The sequence below is a fragment of the Lactuca saligna genome, chromosome 3 (assembly GCF_052625555.1).
Source record: "Lactuca saligna cultivar CGN05327 chromosome 3, ASM5262555v1, whole genome shotgun sequence".
NCBI lineage: Eukaryota > Viridiplantae > Streptophyta > Magnoliopsida > Asterales > Asteraceae > Lactuca > Lactuca saligna.
In genome coordinates this window covers 3070745-3098577 of record NC_136419.1, presented here as the reverse complement: position 1 = coordinate 3098577, position 27833 = coordinate 3070745, and the positions used below count along the sequence as shown (strand labels likewise).

General features: G+C 31.7%; 3 protein-coding genes across 3 annotated transcripts; 2 read left to right on the top strand and 1 right to left on the bottom strand.

Annotated features, from left to right (window-relative positions):
- Positions 1-10489: 10489 nt before the first annotated feature.
- LOC145033892 (uncharacterized) lies at positions 10490-12659 on the bottom strand. The gene is made up of 6 exons (XM_078982380.1): positions 12372-12659; positions 12093-12204; positions 11732-11991; positions 11146-11441; positions 10914-11041; positions 10490-10824 (listed from the first exon to the last, which is right to left on the bottom strand). The coding sequence occupies exons 1-6, from the start codon at positions 12657-12659 to the stop codon at positions 10490-10492; spliced, it is 1419 nt and encodes a 472-aa protein (XP_078838506.1).
- A 3957-nt stretch (positions 12660-16616) lies between these two features.
- On the top strand, positions 16617-18503 carry LOC145034255 (geraniol 8-hydroxylase-like). The gene is made up of 2 exons (XM_078982629.1): positions 16617-17654; positions 17742-18503. The coding sequence occupies exons 1-2, from the start codon at positions 16725-16727 to the stop codon at positions 18387-18389; spliced, it is 1578 nt and encodes a 525-aa protein (XP_078838755.1). The 5' UTR covers positions 16617-16724; the 3' UTR covers positions 18390-18503.
- A 4315-nt stretch (positions 18504-22818) lies between these two features.
- LOC145034254 (7-ethoxycoumarin O-deethylase-like) lies at positions 22819-24523 on the top strand. The gene is made up of 2 exons (XM_078982627.1): positions 22819-23760; positions 23873-24523. Exons 1-2 carry the CDS (start codon positions 22819-22821, stop codon positions 24506-24508), a joined length of 1578 nt encoding a protein of 525 aa, XP_078838753.1. The 3' UTR covers positions 24509-24523.
- The last annotated feature ends 3310 nt before the right edge of the window (positions 24524-27833 follow it).

Here is a 27833-nt window from a genome sequence, read left to right as displayed (position 1 = left end):
TATATATATATATATATATATATATATATATAATCAACTCAATAAAATGTTGGATGTATTATGTATAAGTTATATTAATTAATCAGGTTTAAGTCAAAACGTACCTTTTAGATTATATTTAGTATTATTTTCGATCTGTCTTACTCGATCCATCTAGCTACGTTTTGTGTAATGCTTAGCAAAATTTACAGAATGCAAATATAATTATTAATTATCAACTTTACGTGTATTTTCATTTATATCGCTATCACCCGAGGTGTTGAGTTTGACACCGTATGCCGCCAGATAAATGCTTGTACCCTCTGACTAAATCTTGATTTACATAAAGTGATAAAAGTCCTTATGTACACACGATAACCCAATTTAATTTGTCTCATCAAATAGTCTCGGATTTGTTAATTAGAATAAACCATATATGATGAAAGTTCTCCTCACTAGCTAGCTAGATATGGTATATATCAATCATAAATCCTTGAAAACTGTGAAATTAACCTAACTCTCTTACTACATAACTCGTTGGTCACATCTCACATGCACTTGGGAGTTGGGACCAAAAATGCGAAGTTATGAACCCTGCAGCTGGTCTCGCTTTCATGTGCATAGCCACATTCATAATTAAGTGCAAAGTTGGTGGAGGATTTGTGCCACCTTTGATGCATATATGTCTTTTTTTTTTTTATGTATTTTTATTTTTGTAATTGTAGGTACTTCTCAAACAACTACATCTATTGCATTGGTTAATCTTCATTTGTGTTTCGAGTTTCATGTGCTAGCAGGGTTCGTAATCGTATCTGATGATACCAGGAATTGTTGTGAGATCATTCATATCATAGAAAGAAGGATCAGCTGGATATATATCTAGCTCCTGATGATGAGATATGGAGCACCTACCTAGCTGAGGGATAAGCAGGAGAGTGTCGACAAAAATGTTGGAAAGAAACCCAGTCATATCTTTTGATCCATTCAGTCCCATTTAATTTATATGGAGGAGAAGCTCTCAACGGGCCAAACAGCCCCCAAAATTTTAGTTTATTTCCAAATTTTAGATATTCCGTTTTAGATGTAAAACCACATGACATTTTTCCCCATTTCAGAAATTCACATGATAAGATAGCTATATCCTCTTTAATAAATAAATGTTTTTTTTGCCACATGTCATCTTCTCATTCATTTTGATACTTGTCATTTTGTGAGAATTTTAGAAGTTATTTTCCACTTGTTATTTTTTAGGGATTTCCATTTTCTTAAAAAAAATTCCATAAAATTGTGATGAGTTCTATAAGGAAATAAAATCATCCTTTTAAATTGGTAATAAATTCTCATAAATACTTCAAACAATTTAATTTCTTTTACAAATTTTCAGAAAATTATATTTTGTTATGTAAAGTATTACATTATAAAATATTTCAGATTTATATATTGATATTAAAATTTTATTTTTAATAAACCCGTGTAATACACGGGTCTCACATCTAATATCTAATTTATGTAAACTGTTGGCGGTTTTATGTATTTAAAATTTGTTCATAATCATACCTACCAAATTTAGTTAGAATGATGTATTAAATTATTTTTTTAAAGAACATCGCTAACTTTGTAGGGAATTTCTAATGTGTCTATCAGAAACATTAATTATAACTAATATTATTATAATTAAATGTAAAATAAGTTAATTATAAAGATTGTTACCATATATAAATGTAAATTAATGCATTAATGATCTAGATAATAAATATATTTTATATATAATTATGGTTATATTTGTTATAATTAATGATTTTTATTTACATATTAAAAAATCCTAACTTTCTAAGAGTCTTTTTCAAACATGAAGAACCTTTGAAATTCCAAAAACTATTGGAGGAAATTTCTAAAACAAAGTTTTTCATTTTTTAAAAAGCTTGTAAACTAACAAGTTCTTACAAGGAGCTTTTTAATAATGGTAGTATGGTACCAAATCTCATATCGTTTCATCCAATTGTAAACAGACAACTGTAAAAATAAAATTAGTGGTCCCATAGAAAAAAAAAACAAATTGAAGAAGCTTGAAATTTAGTAAAGTTTTTTTTATTTTTTATTTTTTATTTTTATTATGAACTCTCAAATTGTGAATGCTTAAGCCTTTAATGGCATCTTTGAATTAAATAAAATTATTCTTTTTTCTTGAACATTTCACTATTCTGTCTTCTCCTCCTCTTCATCGGAACATTCAACTATGTGGATCAATCGCTTGTAACCATAAGTCGATAACCTCCTCAAATGTCAACTCAGTTACATTTTTACATGGTTGAAATTCCCACCTTTATGATTTTAATGGCAATTTCGACCACTACCAACATAGAATGGAAGGTGCTGTTTGATTTTCTGAAGCAAAAGTTTATGAAGTCTGCGGACCACCTCTGCAACCCTCTGCAGTAGAAGAGGTGGACCAAACGGCTGTAGACTGTAATAAGAAGCGTGTTTGTTTTTTTAACATCTGCATACTGCTGCAGATATTAAAAAATTAAAATAAACTAATTTTATAAATCAAAAATAGTTTTTAATACAAAAAAATTAATAATGTATAACATTTCGGTAAGAATTAATGATATTTCAATAAAAAATAATGATATTTCAAAAAAAAAGATATTTAGCAAAAAATAATGATATTTCATCAAGAATCTATCATTATTCAATATAAAAAAACAAAAAAAATCAATAAGAATAAACAAAAAAAAATTGAAATAAAATTTCAACATCATATAATAAAATTTTCAGCAACAAAAAAAAAAGAAGAAGAGGAGGTTGGAAGAGGCAGTACAAGTGCTGCGCCAAATATAGCACACGCAGAGGTTTTTGACTCTGAAGACTTCTAAAAAATAAACAGCTGCGAAATGAAAAGTGCCGCGCGTGTGCCGCGCAACAAGAAGAGGTTTGAAGAATTTTTTTTCCCAAAAAACAAACAGCACCGAAGTAATGATAGTGGAATGTTAAGGTTAATCCAAAAATGGATAATTTTATCAATTCAAATGTGTTATTATAAAAGTCTTACAAAGAACCCTAATATATGGTGAAGCTAAATTCACTAGAAATGCTTAAATTTTAGACAATAAAAAATTGATACTAATTTACTAAAATTGTATAGTATCATTCTATACTTGTTATATTGAGTTATATATTGACAACTCATTGTTTTTAACTTAAATGATAAAGGGCATCATTCTATACTTGTTATATTGAGTTATATATTGACAACTCATTGTTTTTAACTTATTAGCCTAGATTAAAGACCCAAACTAATATCAGACCCCAAATAGGGAGTAGGAGCAAGATTTCCTAACGTGAGGCGTGCAATGATATTTTTTCGATTTCTAACGCCTATCAATGATTTCCATGGAAAATCCAAGACACAAGAGTTCTTTTTCACTAGACTCCAGCCAATGTTTACTTAAGTTCTTCTTTTCTTATGCGATTTCTCATTCTTCTTTTATGATTTCTAAATCCCATTATCCTACAATTTCTCTCTTCCTTTGATCGATTTTCCCTTGAGGCCTTAACCTTTGTACGAATTCAACAAATTTTTTATTTCTAAACTGACATCCCACATGATAATCGAAGACGTAAATCTATTTCTTAGTCAATTCGTATTTCTAAAGTACCATTCTGAGTTCTATTTTTTTCTAAAAGACTGAATTGAAACTCTAAAGTTCGAGAATCTGAGAGTTTAGAGATACAAATCAAAAAATTTCTTTATGAATCAAATTATGTCCTAACAACATTTTGAATTTTAAATTTTGATTTTTTTTCTTACACTACAATACAAATTTCGATTTCTTCGAGTATGAAATTTGATTTTTTTTTATATGATGATGCCATTCGTTGATTCTAATTTATGCTATATTTTGATTTCTTATTTTTACACAATTACACTATCATTTTGAATTTCAGATTTCTATTGATTGATGTTGTATTTTGTGTAACGTCATGATTTTCACTCTGAAAATTTTATTTTATTTTTAAAACACTTTTAACATAATACATTAGCGAAAGACTTATTTAGTAATTATTTCAAAAACATCATCAACGTTACTTAACCTTCAAAAACAACATTCAAAATAGTTTAAGTTTGTCAAAACCAAATGTAAATGAATCATTAATCAAAACATGTCCAATGTGGTATTGACCACAAAAGGAAATACCAAAACGTAATTACCCGAAGTAACCCAGTCTCACCGGTAGACTCTTAAAGCATGTGAACCAATGCAAGATAAACGCAACAAACATATAATAAGTGTCGATATGTGCTAAGTGAACCAACCATAAGTATAATGTTAATAAAAACATGCATATCCCAAAACGGGTCGATCAATCATCACATTACATGTAATCAACTTCACATATTGCATAACATAAAATACGTCATACAATCAACGATATAATATGTTCACAATAACCTTCATATTAATCATCGTTATAATTAGCAATCACCATTCATCTTTGTAGTTATTCGTCATTGCTCTTCACTATAATATTTCAAGTATTAATCTTCATTATCATTACTTAACATCATTATAATATATTTAATATTATTCTTCGATATCGTCTTTGTAATTACTTATTTGTATTCCTATTTGTAATTAATATTAATAATAATTCATAGTTATAATTACCATTAATGCATAAAATTCTTAAAAACAATATATAATTTAGTGAGCTGTTTTGCTAATGTTACTTTTTTACGTTAAATTTTCCTCATTCTTTTGATTTTCTTGTATTGTAGATTAATTTACAATACACATGTTTTCCTCTGATAATTAGTGGCTTAAAAACGATTCGTTGCTATCCTTCCATTATTCCTTATCATCACGCCGCCTCCCCCATCCAATTACACCCGTTTCTATGCTGATCGATTAAACATTTTTCTAGAGTTTTTGATTATAATAGGGCGATTGAAGAAAATATTTACTATTAATCTTAGGTTTTAATTAAGATATTAATTAGTTAAATAAAATATTAATTTATCCTCTATAATTATGGATAGTTACCTAATTTTTCTGTATAACCCCATTTATATTTCTTCGATCTTCTCTTCCTTTATAACGTCCATCCACCATCACCATCTACTAACCCTACTGCTGAAAAATTAAACGTTGGCTGCACCATCATCTCCGTTCTCACTATCGTCCACCACCATGTCGACGTTCAACCTTTTACCCAGTTTAATTACCCTATAAACCCCAATACATGAACGTTTTTCTTTTCGTCAATTCTTAATTATTTTGACTGTTGAATTTTTTAAAGCATGAAACTAACATGTAAGTTATTTGATTCTTTATTTACATTATATGTGTTTTATTGTTTCATTGGAGTTAGCACATCCACCCATTAATTCCAAAATCGCAATGTGTATCGGTTGTCTTTATACAGAAACTATCCAACCTCATTTTCAAATTGATATGCAATGCATATCTACTTAATGTATATTCATTCAAAAACCAATTTAATTAATTTATATAAAACAAATTGTTAGTCTTTGACCCATTTCTTTTAATCCGCATAGGTATAATGTAGATTACTCCATCGTATGTTTGTTCTTGAAACATTGAAATTGTTTTTTTTTTTTTGTGTATTAATGTATAATGATTTACTTGGTTTTTACCACATGGATTATAATTAAGTTTACATTATTTAATTTAAAATCCAATTATCAAAAAGAATGCCAATGATTTTTTTCCAATTTGTATTTTATTTATATTATTTGGACTGGTAATAATGAAGCTGAATTAAATAATGTTAAGAGTTTCTTGAAGTCTCATTTTTTAGTAAGGACTTAGGTGATCTCAAATATTTCTTAGGTATTGAGGTATTAAAAGCTGAAAATGAGATTTATCTTAGTCAAAGAAAGTATTGTATGGAATTACTTTATGAATTTGGGATGCTTGCTTGTAAACCTGTTAAAACACCACTTGAACCTAATTTGGTCATTAAAAGAGAATGAATTGGAAAAATCTGATTATTTGGTCAATATAACTGAATATCAGAAACTTATTGAGAAATTGATCTATCTTACTGTGACTAGACTTGATATTTCTTATGTTGTTCAACTATTGAGTCAATATATGCATAAGCCATATAAATCTCATGTTAATATTGCTTTCAGACTGCTGACGTATTTGAAAATTAGTCCAGGTATGGGAATACATTTAACAAAGTCTAGTTATTTTAATTTGGTTGGTTTTGTTGATGTAGACTGGGCTAAATATCTTATTAGTCGAAGGTCTGTATCTGGTTATTTGGTGTACTTAGGTGGGTCTCTTGTTTCATGGAAGAGTAAGAAACAGAGTACTGTTTCTCGCTCTTCTATTGAATCTGAATACATGGCTTTAGGAAGTATAACTTGTGAGATAATTTGGATTTTAAAATTGCTTTATGATTTGAATATAAAATCAAGTTTACCCGTGGATTTTTTTGTGAGAGTGAGTCTGCAACTAAATTAGCATTAAATCCTATTTTTCAAGAAAAAACAAAGCATTTTGAAGTTGATCTTCATTTTGTTAGGGAAAAAAATTGAAAATGAAATACTAAAAGTGAATAAAATTTTATCTTCAAATCAAAATGCAGATATACTTACAAAGTCACTTGGTAGTGTTCAACATGAGTATATTGTGAATCGGCTTAATATGATTGATGTGTTTAAAAAAATTGGTTAAGTTCATGTCTTCTCAAATTAATGTTTAGTTTGAGGGGGGATGTTGAGAAATGTTGTTTTTTATAATTGTTACAAACTTAAACATTAATTACAGATTGTTGGGTAAGTTTTGCATATTTGTATATTTGTGGAGGTGTGTTGTGTATGTTTTGTGCAGGTATCGAGTTTACATGCGGGTTGCTGGTTATACCTGATTATATTTGATCCGAAGTATATATTGCTTAGTCTCTATGTCAGTTGTAAGAGCTTAGATATTTTTAGTGTGTGAGAATCTTCATTCTTTCTACATTTCGATTAGTATATGTAGTAAGGTTTCCGTTCTAATCGATTTGATGTATAAACCATCTGTTTCATAGTGAATGAAATGGAAGTTGGGAAATCTTTGAGTTGTTTAGTTTCTTTACACATAGATAGAAAGTAACTCATAGGAACATCAACATAGCTTCTGAGAATTCATGAAAATCTCTAGGAATGAGTTGAGAAGAAGCAACCACCCAAGAACTACCCAAAGGATGCTTTAAAAGCTTTAAGAACACCTCCTCGTTTGCTTAAGTAGTCACAAAAACCCTAAGATGACACACACACACAAGTTGATGGCTACACAGGTAAAATCTCGAATTTTAGGGTTAATATTCCTTAAATACTTCATAAGTTACAATCTAGTCCCTCAAATTATGAGAAAATTAGCCCTTAACCCTTGTACATGATTAACAATCATTTTTCTTTCACTTTGGCCCCCATAACTTATGTTAAATCAAGAGAAAGGTTAGTTTAAGATTAAAACTTAATTGAACACTAACTCCAATGGTGGTTACTGATGGGTTTTGAGCAAAAGAACATTCCTATGTGAAATAGAACATTCCTATGTGCACATGTAAAACCCTAAAGCTTTGGATCTAGGTTTCTCTATTGTACATGGAAATAATCCAAAGCTTGCAAACCCTAGTCTAACATACTACAAAATTTGAAATCTACAAATAAAACAAGTTTATATGATTATCTTTTGATAGGAGCAAGAATCTTCAACTTCAAGAGCTTAGTATCACAAGTGTAATACCTCTAATGGCTTACAAACACCAAGGAAAGAAGATGATCTTTGAAGAGAGGGAATGGAGGCACAAAATCGGCTCTAAGGAGTCTTAGGATTTCAAGCAGTTGATTTCTGATGCCCTAATATAGTGGTGTTGTTAGGGTTTTAGCCAAAACCCTAATTGGATGACTCAGACCTTAAGCAGTCCAAAGAACCTTATGGAATAAGGCCATGGATGAAATCTAAGTGAGCTTCCACTCTAAATTTCACACCCCCTATATCCATAAGGATCTATAGCCTAAATCCATTTATCTTATAATTGGCAATACCAGTGCCCTTAGTTCAATTAATCTCTTTTGATCACAAAATCAAGTTCTTAATTAATTCTTGATCAATATTAATTAACTATATGATTTCTCTTTTAATATGTTATTCATATAATATATTAATAAACCATAATATCCTCTCTCTCCATAAATCATCATGTCAAGTTGCTTTGGTGAAGGCAACCCAAAAGGACCATGCTAGAACCGGGTCAAGTACATACCAAAAATAGTTATGGACTTAGACACTAAACCAATCGTCTCCCACTTGGATAAATCTAATAACTAAATTTGCAAGTATGACTTCAGGATCCGATTAGCAATCATAGCTCTCAAAAGCCATTGTCAAACTCTGATCTGATCAATAACCTATCCTTTAGATAAGGGATTGTATTGTCCTCCGTTCTCAAGATATCGTGCAAACAATTACATGGAACATAGTCATACTTATTGTCTAGCAGTTTGTTTCTTGATCTCTGATTTGTCTGACATAAAACTTAATTGAACACATCAATTCAGTCCTGACTAGGCCCATCATATAAGTCAAACCAAATCATCGAGGGGCCCATATATCGCTTTTACCCTCTTAGGATAAAAGGAATAGATAAACTTCGACTTATGTGCATTTACTATTCACTCATCAAATCATGCACAACAATGTGTTTTATAACATCAAGTTACTGATATGTTTACGCATTATCAATGCACAAGCAATTTGCAAACAATAAATCGTATATCTAGGTTTAAAGACTATATGATATTATCGTCTTACGATCACTCGCGATAAATTCCATGAAACGATGCCAGCAAGCAAGGGTTTAATCCAATGCTCAAATCTTATTTCATAAGCGCTCATGAACGTTGCACCAAACTTTTGCTATGTCTAATACACTTTTAGATAGTCTACATACCTATTCATGAAAGTCTTCATTCATACCTACTTTCAACATATGAATGACTGTAGACTGTTCGAATAATCTTATTATTCAGGAAGTCAAAATATGCAAAGTGAAACAATAGGTAAATAACTAACACAAGACAATAACTTTAGTCATAAATAATACTCTTTTATTTAATCATCAAATGACAATTTATCTATTACACGTTTCGAAACTATCTAATCTAAACTAATATCTTTCTTCAGCCCAATGCTCCTAGTGTGTTGCAAGTGCTTAACCCTACTCAGTCCGAAACATCGATGGATGAAGACAGTCAATTCTAATAACTTCTTGCTCAATATAAACATATTAATATATATATATATATATATATATATATATATATATATATATATATATATATATATAAGTTTTATAAATATACTCTTATTTATTTAATAGTTATTCATAATAAAATAATAATTAATTCAAGTTTATTATATATAAACATTTTATTTTGTTATAATTTTATGATAATATAATTTAAAATATTATTGTAATGAAAAACTATAAAATATATATTTGTTATAATCTAATTAGTAGAGTGTGTGTTTGACTATATATATATATATATATATATATATATATATATATATATATATATATATATATATATATATATATATATATATATATATATATATATATATATATACTTTTTGAGGTAAAAAATAGAGTAAGGTTGGAGATGAAACATTATTATAACCTAATTTTTACTCCATTTATGGGGTAAAAAATAGAGATGCGTTGGAGATAGTCTAATTATCTAATTCTAAATCTGGTCAAACCACCCATCACAACTCACAAATTTCAAACCCGGGGTGGGGGGGAGGGGGAGGGTAGTGAGGTTATTTTTCTATTTTTTTATTAATAAAATCATACTTCTTCAAGAATGCTCCATGATGTATGAAAAAACCATTTCACCAACACAACAGTTAGCTACGCTTAACAGCAAACACCTGACGGAAGGACCAAACATTAAAGTTTTGAAACTAAAGAGACTAATGTGGATAACCAAAAAAGTTAACGACTAAACTTGATTTTTTAAAAAACCACAGTGACCATTTTTTAAGATTTGTCTTTTCATGATAATAAACAATAATGTCTGATCGATGATTATTAAGGCTTTTTCACATTTATTATTATTATTAACAGGGCCAGTTTTGAAGATTTAAATGACGAGGACGAGGTGGATAAAGAAGACCCTTAGGCCTTAACGTGTAACGAATTAAATTACATAAACTTTTTTTTTTTATTAAAATGACGATAAACTTTATAGCAATAACCAAAGCAAAATCATAGTATTTTAATGAGTAATTACATATCCTAACAACTAAGCGACGATCCGCGAAGTACTCATAGCATTCTTGATTGCAAATTGGTTGATCAACTCTTCATAGCCTATACTCTCTAAGATTTCGTTCTTGATAGATATCATTGGCAAACGCTAAGTCTTTCTTGTGTTATTGTGGAGCGTAAGTAAGATTTCACAAACATCAATTTCGAAAAACTACTTTCTGTAGATGCAACGGTTACTGGAATAGTTAACAATTCTATATGCAATGCTTGCATTTGGGAAATAATCAACTTCTTTCAAAAACCTCAAAACATCTATAGGGTTGATAAATTCATTGGTTTCCAATGTCTCAAATAATTTCAACTTCGTATAAAATTCATCGGCATCAATATCCGATCTTTCTTCAAACTTGAGTGCCTTTTCAAGACGATGACAATACGACTTAAGATCTTTATCTTCAATTTCCCTCAAATTATTTGGAAATAAAAAACCAAATACTTTGTCATACTCTTTGAATTGTTTAAATTTTATCTTAAGAGAAGAAATAACTTGATCAACAATGAATAAGAAATAATTGACTCTAAAATTCTCTTCAGATGTAAATGAAACTTCTTCGCTAGTTGAACTCTCATCAAACATTTTTTTTTCCTTTCAATCAAACGCTTTTGTGGAAATATTGGATCAATACCCATTTCAATAACAATCTCCTTAGTTTCAACAATCGCTTTTGAAAAACCAATTTCTCTATAATCCTTGAAGTACCCACTTAATTTGTTTATTTTTGTAATAGCATTATCAAGATGCATATCCTTTTATTGTAACTTCTTACTCACAATATTCACATGGTTTAGTACTTCATGCTAAATAACAGTTGATAATAAAATTCAAAGTCACAAAGTTCTTTTTCTGCTAGTGAAGTTGCTTCACTTGCAATTGCAACATCATTATCTTTTTCTCCAACTTGAAGTAAAGTTTCCCGTACATTTGCAAGTTGAAGTTTAATAGCCTTTACACTCTCAACCCGGCTTTCCCAACGTGTTTGACACAATGACTTAAGACTCCAAGCTTTATCATTATCTTTCAAAATTTCCCACCTCTTAGTAGAATTTGCAAAGATAGTATAAATGTGTTGGATGAATCCAAAAATGTTCTTTCCTTTAACATACTTGTTAACCATATCACATAATGTTAGATTAAGAGAATGACAACCACAAGGAGTGTAAAATGCTATAGGATTTATATCTAAAAATCTCTTTTGCACTCCTTGATTTTTTCATTTCATGTTTGCTCCATTATTATAGCCTTGACCACGCATATCATCAATTTCAAGACCAAGAGACTTTAACTCCTCAAGTGTAATATCAAATAGTCCTTTTCCATAGGTATCATCAACATTAAAAAAAACCTTAAAAGGACTCTTCGATAGTAATAGAATTATATGATAACGTTAAATACCTCACTATTAAAGTTATTTTGTTCATGGTGACTTGATTTGGGAGTACAATCAAGTATGATTGAGCAATACTTTGCTTCATTTATCTTCTTGATAAGTTCTTTTTTAATTTCTTGAGCTAGCAAAGATATTAGTTCGTTTTGGATTAAGTGGCCAAGATAATGCACATGAAGCCCATCACTTATGATCCGCCGCACATGTTCTTTGATAATCGGGTCAAACTCTACCAACGTTTCAATGACACCCAAAAAATTTATGTTACCTATTAAATACAATTAACAAATAAGAAGTAAAACCAATCATAATAATTAACAAAAAAATATTTGGTGGAATTAGAACAAAAAAATTACAACTTATACTTACCTTTTTTATACAACTTTTCATTGGATCCATGAAATGCTAAATTGTTTTTACAAAGAAACTTCACTACTGCAATGATTCTCAAAAAGACTTGTTTCCAGTAATCTGTTTCTTTCTTGAATTGCTCGTATTAAACTTTATCAATTGTTTCATTCAAGTTCAATCTTTTATACATATCAAACCACTTATTCTTATTTGTAAGATGTTCCAATGAAATTTTGTGTTCTTTAACCCTAGTGGTAACATGGTGCCAATCTGTATAACCTTCACCATCCAATTTACCTTTTGAAATCCCTTTTTAAACACTTTACAATAGAAACAAAATACACTTTCTAGCTCTTTCAAATATACTAACCATTCTCTATCACACTTCTCTAAATTTGGTAAAGTTCTTATATATAAATCTGCAGAAAACCATCTACCAAATTTATCATAGGGACCATGAATAATACTGTTATCTCTTTTAGGACTTTTTGGATCAAAGTTTAATCTCCTCAGAATTAAGTTTTTCCCATCTTCTTGGATCATATATATCAACAAGCTCTTTAACGGGCTCTTGCTCTTCAACATGCTCTTTAATAGCTTGTCTATGGATAACTTATCTAGAGCTCCAACGTCAGCCTTTCTCTTTTCTTCATCTAGTTTTTTTTTTTTTTTTTTTTTTTTTTTTTTTTTTTTTTTCGTTTTTTACTACCGGCTGTTTGTTTAGATTTTATCTCTACAATTTTACAAACAATAAATATAATTTTGATTCTTTAAACACTATGGTTTCTGAATTCCAAATTTCTGATAAACAATTATACAATAAACATAATCTCATAATTGAATTTCTGTTTCTAATAATTTATTTCAAAATCATTCATTGAGTTCATTCAACATTTTGAATCATTCAATTAGATTTCAATATGATAATATAACATAATGACCATACGGCATAATGATAAACAATTAAACATCCATGAATAACATTCAAGAATCTGAAAAATCAGTTAAATATGAATAGTTAAACAATTATACAATTAAACATATTATGAATCTGAAAAATTGATAATCTATTTATTATATAATTCATCCAAACATTTAACCATTCAAGTATACAATTGAATTGAGAATTATAACTTACATACAAACTCATAATCCTAAATTTCTTATTCCTCATTCCTTAATTTCTCATAATCTATTACATTAGCAGGACCAAAAATCAAGAATGAAGAATCATTGCCATTAATAAAGTGATATAATAAATGGATAATCATCTAATTGTCTAAGACTCTACCCTCACCTAGAATCTGCTATTTCGATATTCAATGGAGGATGGATGATGATTCGATGAATGATGCATTGTTGATTGCTGCACGTTGTCGTTTGATCGTTTCCCTACCTTGATTCGACTGATTTGTATTTGTTGATTGCTGCAATTGACTTTTTTTTTTAACGAAAACGAACACGATGAATCGATGATGTATTGAATGAATGATTGATCGTTGCTGTCTTTCGCTTTGACGCTGATTTCCAAATCGGAAATGTCGATGATGTTGTATTGCCTGGGCTGAACCGATACACCATATAAAAAAAAAAATTAAAAAATTAGGCCCCTTAAAGTTTTGGGCCATCTTCCATTGCCCATATTACATTTGTCCTTAACCGGGCCCAATTATTAAATACAAATCCATTATTTTACAGGAAAAAATGACGAATGATCCTTGGCTAACAAAAAATACTTAGCATCCAATAATATATGCAAAAAGGAAAAATATCATTAAGAATGGTAAGCTTACCGATATTAACGATTTTTGTATACTTTTAATCAGAATTTATGTTTTCATAAGTATCTATTTAAAAATAATAAGTCTGATTTTGATTCATCATCGACAGCAATTTTGATTTATTATCATTAAAAATAATTATAAACGATCAATCATTAACCCAATCTTTTTATTTGATTATATATATCAAATCAAATAATAAATATTTTTTACACAAATAAAGTAATACATATAGAGGTCACGTCTGTACCATTACCAATTATGAAATAAGAAACTATGTATATTTTATTTCTCTCTTTCTTAGGAACTTGAACATGACACCCGTATTATGTAATATAAATGCACGTCTCGAATACGACTATCACCACAAAAATTATATGATCATCAACAACCTTACACCACCCTAAAAATGTTCATATTGCGTTGGTGCACCCATTACCTATCAAAATTTGGATTCAGGTTTCTTGATCATACACCTTTTATTGAGCCGTTTGATCCTAACTCAGAACCTGTAGAATGCGCTGTGTGTTTATCGACAATCAAAGAAGACGATGAAACAAGAGTGCTGAGATGTAAACATCTTTTTCACAAAAAATGCTTGGATCGTTGTGTGGAATACAGGCACACAACATGTCCCTTGTGTCGGGGGTGTTTAGCTGGCCCTCATTTAGTCTCCGAACTTGGCTGGGAATTGCTCTATCTTGGTTTCTCTTTTGTTAAGACTTCAACTGACGACGATTACTGTAAATGGTGGCTACGTTGATTCATCATCATGTATTCAATTTTCATGGAATATTATTAATATCAATATATTTGTTAATAACGTTTATAATTAATAAATCACCATGAATTCTATTCGTATTTACTTGTAATCAAATAAATATATACATTGCACAACTCACAAGCAACTATATATAGCTCCTAATTACTAGAAAATAGGGGGCATTAATATATTTCCAACGTAGGCAATCTGTCCCAAGTGCCCCGATGGAAAAATGCGTGCTTGTGATCATAGTTTACTAACAAGATTAATATCAGTTAGTGAGTAGCGACATACTATACTAACATTGGTAAATTTTTTTATGGATTCGCTTTGAAACAAACTACGATTGGATACATGCATTTTGAGATACTATTTGTGTTGGATTGCTAACGGAATGGTTTTGACAAGATTACCAACGAAATCTTTTGTGACTGTCTTTGTGAAATCTGGGATGGATTTCCACCTGAAATAATTCAATTACGTCGACACTCGACAGTGACAGTTAAAACCCAATCACCCAAATCATGTGTTACAATTTCTGCCACAAATATTTCATAAACATAACAAACACGTGTCTTAAAATAATACGAGCATATTTAAATAACAACATAATGAATGAAAACAAAGATGCATTAAATTTTTTCCTTTAAAAATCTAGTGAAGTTGGCACTAGTTTTGTCTGTTGCAACAGTGGAGAAATGTTTTTGTTTTTTTGTTTTTGTTTTTTTATAACATTAATTGCTGTTTAAAAAAAAAAACCAAAGTTACGAATAAAATGTTGGGAATCATTCCTTTTAGAAAACAATTATAAAACTCATATTTAGTTCAAAACTTCAATGTTATACTACTTTCTATTATTTTTTTAGCTATTATATAGTGATCCGTATTAACTTTTAAACGATATTGATTTTGTATATATAAAGCTACAATTTTCTAGCATCCTAGTGGCAATTTTTTTAAGTAGCAAACCAACTTACTCCTAAGTAGGGCAATAAACAAATTGAACGAACACGGAAGGTGTTTGTTCAAGTTCATTCGTTTAAGTTAAGCGAACACGAACGGTTAAACGACCGAGTTTTCTTGTTCATATTCATTCGTTTAACAAATTATATTGTTCATATGCGTTCATTTATGTTCGTGAACATGCTAAACGAAAATAAACAAACGAACCTAAACGAACAAAGATAAACCAACATATATGAACATAAAATGAACATATAATATAGTAATGTAATCAAACACAATTAAAGATATATGAACATAAAAGGAACTTATATGAACAAACATAAACGAGCGTAAATGAACAATATAAACGAACATTCACAAACATAATTGAACGAACGAGACCAATTTAACTAAATAAACGAGAATTTAGATTCATGTTCGTTCATTTATTATATAAACGAATATAAATAAACTTCCTATCGAATGGTTCACGAACAGTTAGTTGAACATTCAGTTCATTTACAGCCCTACTCCTAAGTATCATATATGTCTCCTAAAGATACTTGAATCCATAATCTCTCATTTGAGAAAGTCATATCTTGCTGCTAATACAAACACTCTTTGGTAAGTAGCGACAACTAGTAACTATAGTTTTAACTTCCAGCCAGTTTTATTAATAAATAAATGACCAGTAAAATAGCTCATTTGACTTATGTTGACATTATGATAATGTGGATGATTGATTGAGTCGGTTATTTATTTGTACATATAGTATTCATCGGTTCATCTTTCAATATCTTTCTATATCTCTTCTTTCTAAATTATTTGGGGTTTTGTATAGTTTTGGTAATCATCTTGGTTGTAGGTCATATCATCTATTGATTAAGAACAAATTGAACCATTTAAAGAAGCTTCTTTCGTATTGGTAAAATAAATTGTTTGGAAATGAATGAGTTTGAATTAAACTAGATTTTAAACCACTTACATGAATGCTTCTTTAAAAATAGAAAACATCCTTGTTACCACGTAACATTTTCTTGGCTTTTAGTGAAGAATGAAAATGGAACAATTGATGGTTTCGTGAACAGTAATAAAAAAGCATTCGGATTTATATCCATCTCTCGTTTTGTAATTCATCAAGATTAACATTAGCTTCACAAAATGATATCCGATAGCCGGTGGTCATGGTGGTTGGAAGTTACCAACAAGAAAGACGAGTTCACTTTCCAAGTCCTCACCATTTCAGTCATTTCGTTAATGGCTATTTTATGGTACAGATCACGGAAGACATTATCCACGTTGCCTCCCGGACCTCGTGGTTTTCCGGTGGTCGGGTACCTTCCATTTCTTGGCGCCAACATCCACCATGAGTTCACCAAATTGGCCCAACGTTATGGCCCCATTTTCAAAATCCATCTCGGAAGTAAGACCTACATCGTTCTCAGCTCCTCAGACTTAGCTAAAGCTGTGCTCCATGAGCAAGACGATATCTTTGCTAACCGCGATCCTCCGGTGGCTGGGCTGCTCGTCTCCTATGGTGGCAAAGATATAGTCTGGTCTAACAACAACTCATACTGGCGTAAGCTGCGTAAAGTGTTTGTGTACGAAGTCCTGAGCAACAAGAACCTGGAAGAAACTCAATCTTTCCGGCGAGGTGGAGTGAGAAAAACCATCAAGAAGGTGTATGAAACAATGGGGAGGGAAGTGGACATTGGTGGGATCGTGTTCTCCACATCCCTCAGCGTCATAACCAACATGATATGGGGGAAAAGTTTGGTTGAAGATGAAAAGAACAGTGATGTCGGGGTTGGATTGCGAAAAGTGATTTCAAAGATAGTCGAACTTCTGGGTGCACCGAATGTGTCGGACTTTTTTCCGGTGTTGACGAAATTCGATTTACAGGGGGTGCAGCGAGAAATAAAACGTCAATGGAAGACGATGGATGGGATTTTGGAGAGGATAATCGAGGAGCGACTCGCCATTAAAAAGGATGAAGCTGGAAGAAAGGATTTCTTGCAGATTTTACTAGAGCTTAAACAACAAAACACTGCATCGGGTTTCAGTATGACAGAAATCAAAGCTCTTCTCATGGTATCTTTATCATATACTACTTGTTTGTTTTGATATCCAAAAACTGTTTTAACTTGTTTTTTTATGCACCATCTTTTTCTCAAACAGGACATTGTAGTTGGAGGAACAGACACAACATCAACAATGGCAGAATGGACGATGGCAGAGCTTCTGCAAAATCCGGATGAAATGAAAAAGGTACAAGAAGAATTAGAACAAGTTATAGGGAAAAACAACATTGTGGAAGAATCTCATCTTCCAAAATTACGTTATTTAGATGCAGTGATTAAAGAAACATTCCGTTTACACCCTCCACTTCCTCTCTTGATTATGCGAAGTCCAAAATTACATTACATATATTCAGCAATTAAGGTAGGTGGATACACAATTCCCAAGGGTTCCAATGTCTATTTGAATGTCTGGGCAATACATAGGGATCCTCAGTATTGGGAAAATCCTGTAGAATTCGATCCTAATAGATTTTTAATGGCTGATGGAAGAAACAAATATGATTATAGCGGATACAATACCAACTTTCTCCCATTTGGATCTGGTAGAAGAGGGTGTCCTGGAGTTCCCTTGGGTGAGAAGATGTTGCTTTACCTTTTGGCTTCATTGTTGCACTCATTCAATTGGATCTTACCAAATAATAAACAACATGAGTTGTCTGATAAATTTGGGCTTGTTGTCAAGAAGAGAAACCCACTCATGGCTATCCCTTCTCAGAGGTTACCAGATGAAAATCTCTACACGTAGTAGAGACTAAAGGCCATCATTTGCATTCCTAATAATTTCTTAAGGAGCTTCTTGAGAAAAGCAACCAATGTACTTAATTTTGTCAGCTCTTGTTCAAATTTTAGTAAAAACCACTTGATGAATTTGTTGTGGTTAATAAATTAAACATGTTTACTTGTTTAGTTTAGACTGTCCTTTTACATACTTTGACTTATAAAGAAACATCAATATATAATTACATAATGAATCAAATATATTGAAGGATATGTTGCGGCTTAAGCATTTTTACAAATAACATAACAATATCAAGCAGAATAATAATGCAACCGAAAAGAAGAGCTTAATACTTAACGTCATATGATTACAATGAGCGGTTATGTTTACGGAAAACACCAGAAAGAGATTTTATTGACTACTAGCTATTCGTACCAAATGACTTACAAATGATTTAGGTTTCAAAGAATTCAATGAATATATATATATATATATATATATATAGAGAGAGAGAGAGAGAGAGAGAGAGAGAGAGAGAGAGAGAGAGAGAGAGAGAGAGAGAGAGAGAGCGCTAGGTTCACGTATTTAAAGTAATTATTGTGTTGTATGCACTAATCAGATTTTAGATAAATCAAATCATTTAATAAATAATATAAGAGTATTATAGTAATCTTATTATTAGTTAATTATGGTAAAATAGATATATAACTGGATATTAGCTGTATTCCTAGTAAATCGCAAGAAGCACAGATATATTTATAACATTCAATCGGCATCAAGATTCAAAACCCTAAATTGAAGCCAGTATCATTTTTTCCTTCTTCACTTCTCAAATCCAATCGACACCTCCCATAATCGCACCTTGTCTTCTTCGCGTCTCCTCCCTCCGGTCGACAGAAGCCAACTAATTGCAGCTCCCTTCTCTCTTCTCCAATCAATCGATGAAATTAACAACTCCTTAATCTTGCTGATTGATCGGACGTATAGGTGGATGGGATAACAGATTTCTGGCGAGTCCCTTTTGGGTCCACTCCTCGTCGGACTTGGTGTGTTCTGTGATGAGGCGATTGGCGATTGAGGAAGGTGGCTCTTTAGGTGCTTGGTTGGATCGAAGAGGAAAAAGGAATGGAAGCATCGGGGGTAGGGTTGTTGCTCTGATCGTATTAGGTCAGGAGATTAGAGGCCTGCTTCAACAGCTCCCCTGTTCTTCTTCTTCTTCTTCTTTATTTTTTTTATTACTCTTGACCGAAAATGATGAATGGAACGGATGTTAGTATTATTATGGCACTTGTAAATTACCCCATCCGTCCCAAAAATATTATCCACGGACAAAAAACACACAGATTAATAAAACATTAATTACCACTAACTTTATACAATAAAATGAAAGTTTTGTCCTTTGCATTTAATGTTCCGTTAAATGTTTAGTTGGTTAACTAATAATAACATGATGTTTTGGTAAAAATGTTATTTATTTTTAGAAGTGGACTATTATTTTGGGACAAACCAAAAATGAAAGATGGACTATAATTTTGGGACGGAGGGAGTATGTTTTTTCTATCTATGTAATTTGTAAGTAATATTAGGGCAATAATAATATTTTTCATTATACACTTCAAATCAATTACAACATAATTAATTGCAATTACATTGGCAATAAAACTGGAATCAAATGGGGCTGGTATTTTCCATTATAATGGAGGGGGAAGAGGTGCACGGTTTGTGTTTGGTAGGCAGTCTGAAACACATCAGTCCGCTAATATATCTGAACCATATTAGGTAATCCATGGATGTTCGAATGACGTGATGCATCAATAGCATAACTGTAAACTATACCCAAACTTCGTCATTTCCCGCATGAACATGTATGTCAGTTCAGATCAACAACATAAGTTTTTTTAAATAAAAAACTTGATAAATGTCGGATGGGAGTAGAGACGGGATTTTTGTAGGTTGCCACCGAACAGACTTTTGTATCTTTTTATGAATAACTCTTTTGTCATATATATATATATATATATATATATATATATATATATATATATATATATATATATATATATATATATATATATATATATAGAGAGAGAGAGAGAGAAATTAAATATTCTTCTACTTTTTGTTCCTACCAATCCTCTTACCCATTTAAATGATGACATGTGTCATATTAGCATCATAAAATATCATTTAATTTCATTAAATGGGCATTAAATATTACACATGTCACCATTTAATTAGGTAGAAAGATATGTAAGAATAAAAATTAGGATGATATATATATATATATATATATATATATATATATATATATATATATATATATATATATATATATATATATATATAGTCAAGATCAAATAAGAAGGAAAATTTTGGTAGAAAGGTAAGAAATTTTTTATATACATATTTTCTTAGGAAAAAAATGAAATGAATCATTGGATGATTCAAAAGTAAGATGATTCACAAGAAAAAAAATCCGGAAAAAACACTTTTATGATTCTTTTTTAGGTAAATCAAGAAAAAAAAATTCACTTTTGTGACAATTTTAGTGAATATAACAAAATCATTGTAAAAATGAATCATTGAAATGTTTTTTTGGGATTTTTTTTTTTGTGAATCATGTTATTATTGATTCATCTAATGATTCATTTATTTTGTTCACCAAAAAAATAAGGTGAAATTTTATTTTTACCTTCCTACCAAAAAAAATTTCTTATCGGATATATATATATATATATATATATATATATATATATATATATATATATATATATATATATTATATGTGTGCCCACGCAAAACAGCGACGATAACTAGCTCTTTTGATAAATAGTTTTTTTATGAGTAAATAATTATTAGATTTTATTATTAATTATTATGTAATAAAAAATTATCACTTTTAAATAAAATAATTATATTTAGAACTTATATATCCATTAACATTTTATATATTTGATTTAAATTAATTGGTATCGGTGTCTAGTTTAAGAAATATAAATTAATTAATATAAATGAATTTAGTATTTTATAATTCTTATTTTGCTCCAAATTAAACTTCTTAATAACCTTTCTTAATTTAAGTCTTTAATCTTTTAACAACTTTAATAATTTATTTATGTATAATTGATTTGTATAAAAAACTTTGTATCCTATATCTCTTAAATTTCAAGATATAATTAATATGTTTTATAATGAAGTATAAGATATACATAAGAGACAAAAAATAGACCGTGGTTATAATTTATTTTGGAATAGGTACTCCGGAACGGAGACTATTGCTCCGGAATACTATGTTCCGAAGTAAGTGGCCATTTTACCAAAATAATAATGGTGGTTTTTTTTTTTTTTGAATTATTGTTTATAAGAGTTAGATTACTCAATTCTTCAATAGAAAGTGCATATAAGTCTTTTACGTGGGTTAGGGACTCTTTGTTAAAAATCTTAAAACCATAGTGATAATTTATATAGTTTTTTAAATTTAAGGAATAAACTTCAGATTTTTAGATACCCAGTGATTATTTATAAAATTTTCACTTAATGTTATGTTGTGGTGTAACTTTCGTCCACATCATATAAACATTATGTAATGGTGGAAGTTTCGAGCATTTTGTATAAATAGTAATGCCTTAAATAGCAATGCCTTTCGAAGCAGACATCTCGCGTAAGCATGTAGAATGGCATGTGATGTGGAGAGATTTCAAACGGTTTTGATTTTTTGTTTTTTTTTAACAACAAATCTAACATATTTTGTATTTGTATTTGAGTATTTTAATAGTTATTAAATATTATGTTCAACTTATTGTGTTTAATATCATTAAATCTATAATTTTATTTTCATCAAAAAAAATATTTATTGAAGTATCTCGTATTTTTGTAAGTTTTTCAATCTGAATTATGCTCATAACAATTGTTAAATGAATCGAGTTGAACAAAAATTAAAATAATTTAATTTCTCTTAAAATAATCATTTATATAACAATTATTCATACAATATTTTATACTAACAAACATTATTTATTTTCTACAAGATGGTTTTTAAAATTAGATATTTAGTATAAAGTTTTTACATCAAGGTCGTAAACAAACTTTTCTTTGATAACGAAATTAACTTTTTTAAACATAATATCCATAGATTTTGAAGGTAATAACATTACTATACATCCCAAAGTATAAAAACAAACGATATAAACAAAATTTGATTTTTGAATGCTAATTAGAAATGGGAACCCCCACAAGCCACAATATCCTAGATGTGTGTAGAAATACCAACCACGAAATTTAATTCTGTATGTCTTAATTTCTGAAATACAACCATATTTTATTTTATTTGTTTATATATATATATATATATATATATATATATATATATATATATATATATATATATATATATATATATATATATATATATATATATATATATGTCTTTGTATTTCATCACATCAATCTACACAAAATGATATCATATACCCGGTGGTCATGGTGGTCGGAACTAATCACCAGCAAGAAGGACGACCTCACTTCCCAATTACTCATCTTTTCAGTCATCTCATTACTTATTTTATGGTACATATTCAGGAAGGCCACATTCCGGTTGCCGCCGGGACCTCGTGGCTTGCCGGTGCTGGGATACCTTCCATTTCTCAGCCCCGACTTGCACCATGAATTCACCAAATTGGGTCAACGTTATGGCCCCATCTTTAAACTTCAGCTCGGACGTAAGACCTACATCATCGTCAGCTCCTCCGATCTGGCTAAAGAAGTGGTGCGTGTGCAGGACGATGTTTTCTCTAACCGAGACCCTCCGGTGGCAGGGATTGTCGTCACATACGGTGGCATAGATATCGTCTGGTCCGATAACAACTCATACTGGCGTAACCTGCGTAAAGTGTTCGTCTCCGAAGTCCTGAGCAACAAAAACCTTGAAGCTTCTCGCTCTTTCCGGCGAACTGGAGTAAGAAAAATTATTAAGCACGTGTACGAAGCGATGGGGAATGAGGTCGACGTCGGCGGGATCGCGTTCACGTCATCACTTAGTGTCGTAACCAGCATGATCTGGGGGAAAAGTTTGGATGAAAAGGAAGAAAGCAGTAATCTTGGGGTTGGCTTCCGGGAAGTTATTACTAAGATTGTGGAGCTTATCGGAGCACCGAACGTGTCAGACTTTTTTCCGGTACTCTCGAGATTCGATTTACAGGGTGTGGAACGAAAAATGAAGCAACAATGGCACAAGGTTGATGAGATATTTCAGAGGATAATCGACGATAGAATGAGCGTTAAACCTGAAGAATCAGTAGAACAAGAGGGAAGAAAGGATTTATTGCAGATTTTACTAGAGCATAAACAAAAAGACAATACATCAACTTTCAGTATTACCCAAATTAAAGCCCTTTTCATGGTATAACTACCAAGCCCTTTTATTATATATCTGTTTGTTTTATCATTTACATAATCCTTTGTCTACTTTCTACATCCCTTCGACACAAAATAACTAAGTTTTTCTGAAACAGGACATTGTAACCGGAGGTACAGACACAACATCAACAATGGCGGAATGGACAATGGCGGAGCTTTTGAAACATCCAGAGATAATGAAGAAGATACAAGACGAATTAGAGGAAGTCGTCGGCCTAAACAACATTGTGGAAGAATCTCATCTTTCCAAATTACATTACTTAGATGCAGCTATTAAGGAAACATTCCGTTTACACCCACCACTTCCTCTGTTGATAGGGCGATGTCCAAATATGTGTTGCAATGTCGGTGGATACACAGTCCCGAAGGGTTCCAACGTGTTTATAAACGTTTGGGCAATACACAGGGATCCAAAATACTGGGAAAATCCTACGGAATTTGATCCCAATAGATTTCTAAACCCCGATGGAACAACCAAATACGATTATTCTGGAAACAATACCAACTTTCTTGCATTTGGATCTGGTAGGAGAAGGTGTCCAGGAGTTCCTTTGGGTGAGAAGATGTTGGTGTATCTTTTGGCTTCATTATTGCACTCGTTTGATTGGACTTTGCCAAAAGATAAAGAACATGAACTGTCTGATAAATTTGGGATCGTCTTAAAGAAGAGAAACCCACTCATGGCAATCCCCTCTCAGAGGTTACCAGACAAAATTCTCTACGATTATTGAAGTTGATTCTGGTTCATATAATCTATCTTTTTTAGCTTATTGACTGCTATTTGTCAATCTTTGACTTACAATAAAATGTCACTATTTAAGTAATTATACGTTAACTCAATGGTTTTGTTTATAAATGAAAATATTACTTTTGAGAACATCTATTTATGAAACAAGTGTTAGGTTTTATACAAACAATCCTATGTGTGCATGCAACCCTAGTTTGGATCTATGTTTTCACCATAAGACATACAACTTTATGAACACAAAATAAACCCTAGCATGCTTCTATAATTTTCGAAATTTACATAGAAGTGTAGAAAACATACCTTTGTTGTTATATAGCAATAACAACTAGTTTCCTTGATATCTTGAACTCTCTAGAACTCTTGAAAGCAAGCACCACAATTGTAGTGCCTCTAATGGCTCACAAACACCTTGAAGCAAGAAGGCAACTAAGAGAGAGAAGGGAATGATGCTAATTTCGGCCCTAGGGTTCCCTTGGAATCAAGTGGCCTTAAATTGAAGCATAGGGTATGTATTTATACTATAGGGTGCTAGGGTTTCAGTCAAAACCCTAATGGACAGCTTAGCCACCAAGCAGCCCAAGAAACCTTATGGAATGAGGCCTTGGACGAAAATATGATGATCCTTCATCATAATTTCGTTCCCCCTTAGTCCATTAGGTTTCTTAGCCCAAAACTCAACTATCACACAATTGACAGTTTATACCCCTTTATTTAATTTGTCTCTTTTAGTCACCAAATTAATTCCTAATTAATTTATGACTAATACTAATCAAATAAATATGATTTCTCCTTTAATATATTATTCTTATAATATATTAATAAATCATAATATCTCCTCTCTCATATCAAATTACCTTGTCAAGTTGCTTTGGTGAAGACAACCCAAAAGGACCATGCACATTCGGGTCAAGTATATACCAAATATGGTTACTGACTTAGACATTAATCCAACAGTCTCCCACTTGGATAAGTCTAGTAACTATATCTCACGTATTACTTCCGTACCCGATAGCAATCGTAGCTTTCAATAGCCGCTGTCATCTCTGACCAATAACTTGTCCTTTAGATAAGGGATCGTATAATCCTCTGTTCTAGATATCATGCTAACAATACTTATTGTCTAGCATTTTTATTTCTTGATCTCTGATTTGTTCGACATAGAACTCAGTTGAACACATCAACTTCATCTTGACCGGGCCCGGCACATAAGTCAAACAAAATCATCAAGTGGCCGAGATATCGCTTTTATCCTCCTAGAATAAAAGGAACAGAAAAACGTCGACTAATATGCCTTTATCATTTACCAGTTAAACCATACACAATAATGCGTTTTATGACATCAAGTTACTGATGCGTTTTCGCATTATCAATGTATAATCAACTACCAAACAATAACCATATCTCTAGGTTTAAAGATTATATGATATTATCATCTTGCGATCACTTGTGATGACATTCATGAAGTAATACCAGCAAGTGTGGGTCTGTTCCAATGCTCAATACTAATTTCATAAGCATTCATAAACTTTGCAGCAAACCTTTGCTATGTCTAAAACTTTTTAGACAATCTACAAACAAATTTATGACAATCTTTCTTCATATCTACTTCCAACATATGAGCGATTGTGGACTGTTCGAATAATCTCATTATTCAGGAAGTCAAAACATGCAAAAATCGGAAAAATAGATAAATAATCAACACATGATAGAAACTTTCTTATAAATAACACACTTTTATTTAATCATCAATTGTTGAGTATGACATTATCTATTACAAGTTTCCTACTTATCTAATCTGAACTAATATCGTCCTTCAGCCCTACGCTCCTAGCGTGCTGAAAATGCTTGACCCTACTCAGTCCCTTCGTAAGGGGATCTGCTGGGTTATCTTCTGACGATACCCTCTTCACAACGAGGAGTCCCTCTTCTACCCGATGTCTAATAAAATGGTATTTCCTGTCGATATGTCGAGATCTGCCATGATCCCTTGGTTCCTTGGTTAAGGCAACCGCTCCTTCATTATCATAGAAAATTTCCATGGGCTCCTTTATGGATGGCACAACTCTAAGGTCTCCAATGAAGTTCTTCAACCATATAGCCTCCTTTGACGCTTCGCTCACCGCAATATATTCTGATTCGCACGTTGAATCAGCTACGGTCTCTTGTTTGGAACTTTTCCAAGTCACTGCTCCTCCATTTAGGGTAAAGACCCAGCCCGACTGCGATCGGAAGTTATCCCGATCCGTCTGAAAACTAGCATCACTGTACCCTCGTACCCTTAAGTCATCACTCCCACCGAGGACTAGAAACCATTCCTTGGTCCTCCGAAGGTACTTAAGAATATTCTTAACTGCAATCCAATGTGCTCTACCAGGATTCCCCTGATATCTGCTGACCATGCTTAAAGCGAAGGCCACATCAGGGCGTGTACAAGTCATAGCGTACATGATAGAGCCTACTGCGGAAGCGTAAGGTACTCGGCTCATATCAGCTATCTCTGTCTCTGTACTCGGGCTCTGAGTCTTACTCAGCTTGGTATTGCTTTGGATTGGCAACTCCCCTTTCTTGGAATTTTCCATACTAAAACGCTTTAGCACCTTTTCCAAGTATGTATCCTGACTGAGTCCTATCAGTCTCTCTTCCCTGTTTCTTACTATTCTTATTCCCAGAATATAAGCAGCTTCTCCGAGGTCCTTCATAGCGAAACATTTCCCAAGCCAGGACTTGACCTCCTGCAAGGTTGGGACATCGTTTCCTATGAGTAGTATGTCGTCGACATACAATACGAGAAAGCTTATTATACTCCCACTGGCTTTGACATACACACAAGATTCATCTTCGCTTCGCAGAAAGCCAAACTCTTTAACCTTCTCATCAAAACAAAGATTCCATCTGCGAGATGCTTGTTTCAATCCATAAATAGATCTCTCAAGCTTGCATACCCTATTCGGATGCTTCACATCGACAAAACCCTCTGGCTGATTCATGTAGACATCCTCAGCCAACTTTCCGTTAAGGAAAGCGGTCTTTACGTCCATCTGCCATATTTCATAATCATGAAACGCAGCTATGGCAAGCATCACCCTAATAGACTTTATCTTCGCAACTGGTGAGAAGGTCTCATCATAGTCAACTCCGGGAGTTTGAGTAAAGCCCTTCGCAACCAATCGCGCTTTATAAGTATGCACTTTCCCATCCGTGTCCGTCTTCTTCTTGAAGATCCACTTGCACCCGACTGTCTTACGACCTGGTACATTATCAACCAAATTCCAAACTTGGTTGTCGTACATGGACTGAATCTCGCTGTC

Coding starts and splice junctions, on each gene's coding strand:
- LOC145033892 (XM_078982380.1), bottom strand. CDS start 12,659: ATGTTGAAGAGCAAGAGCCCGTTAAAGAGCTTGTTGATATATATGATC. Junction 12,205..12,371: donor TTAAAAAGGGATTTCAAAAG/GTAAATTGGATG, acceptor GAGCAATTCAAG/AAAGAAACAGATTACTGGAA. Junction 11,992..12,092: donor TGAAAAGTTGTATAAAAAAG/GTAAGTATAAGT, acceptor TGTATTTAATAG/GTAACATAAATTTTTTGGGT.
- LOC145034255 (XM_078982629.1), top strand. CDS start 16,725: ATGATATCCGATAGCCGGTGGTCATGGTGGTTGGAAGTTACCAACAAG. Junction 17,655..17,741: donor AAATCAAAGCTCTTCTCATG/GTATCTTTATCA, acceptor TTTCTCAAACAG/GACATTGTAGTTGGAGGAAC.
- LOC145034254 (XM_078982627.1), top strand. CDS start 22,819: ATGATATCATATACCCGGTGGTCATGGTGGTCGGAACTAATCACCAGC. Junction 23,761..23,872: donor AAATTAAAGCCCTTTTCATG/GTATAACTACCA, acceptor TTTCTGAAACAG/GACATTGTAACCGGAGGTAC.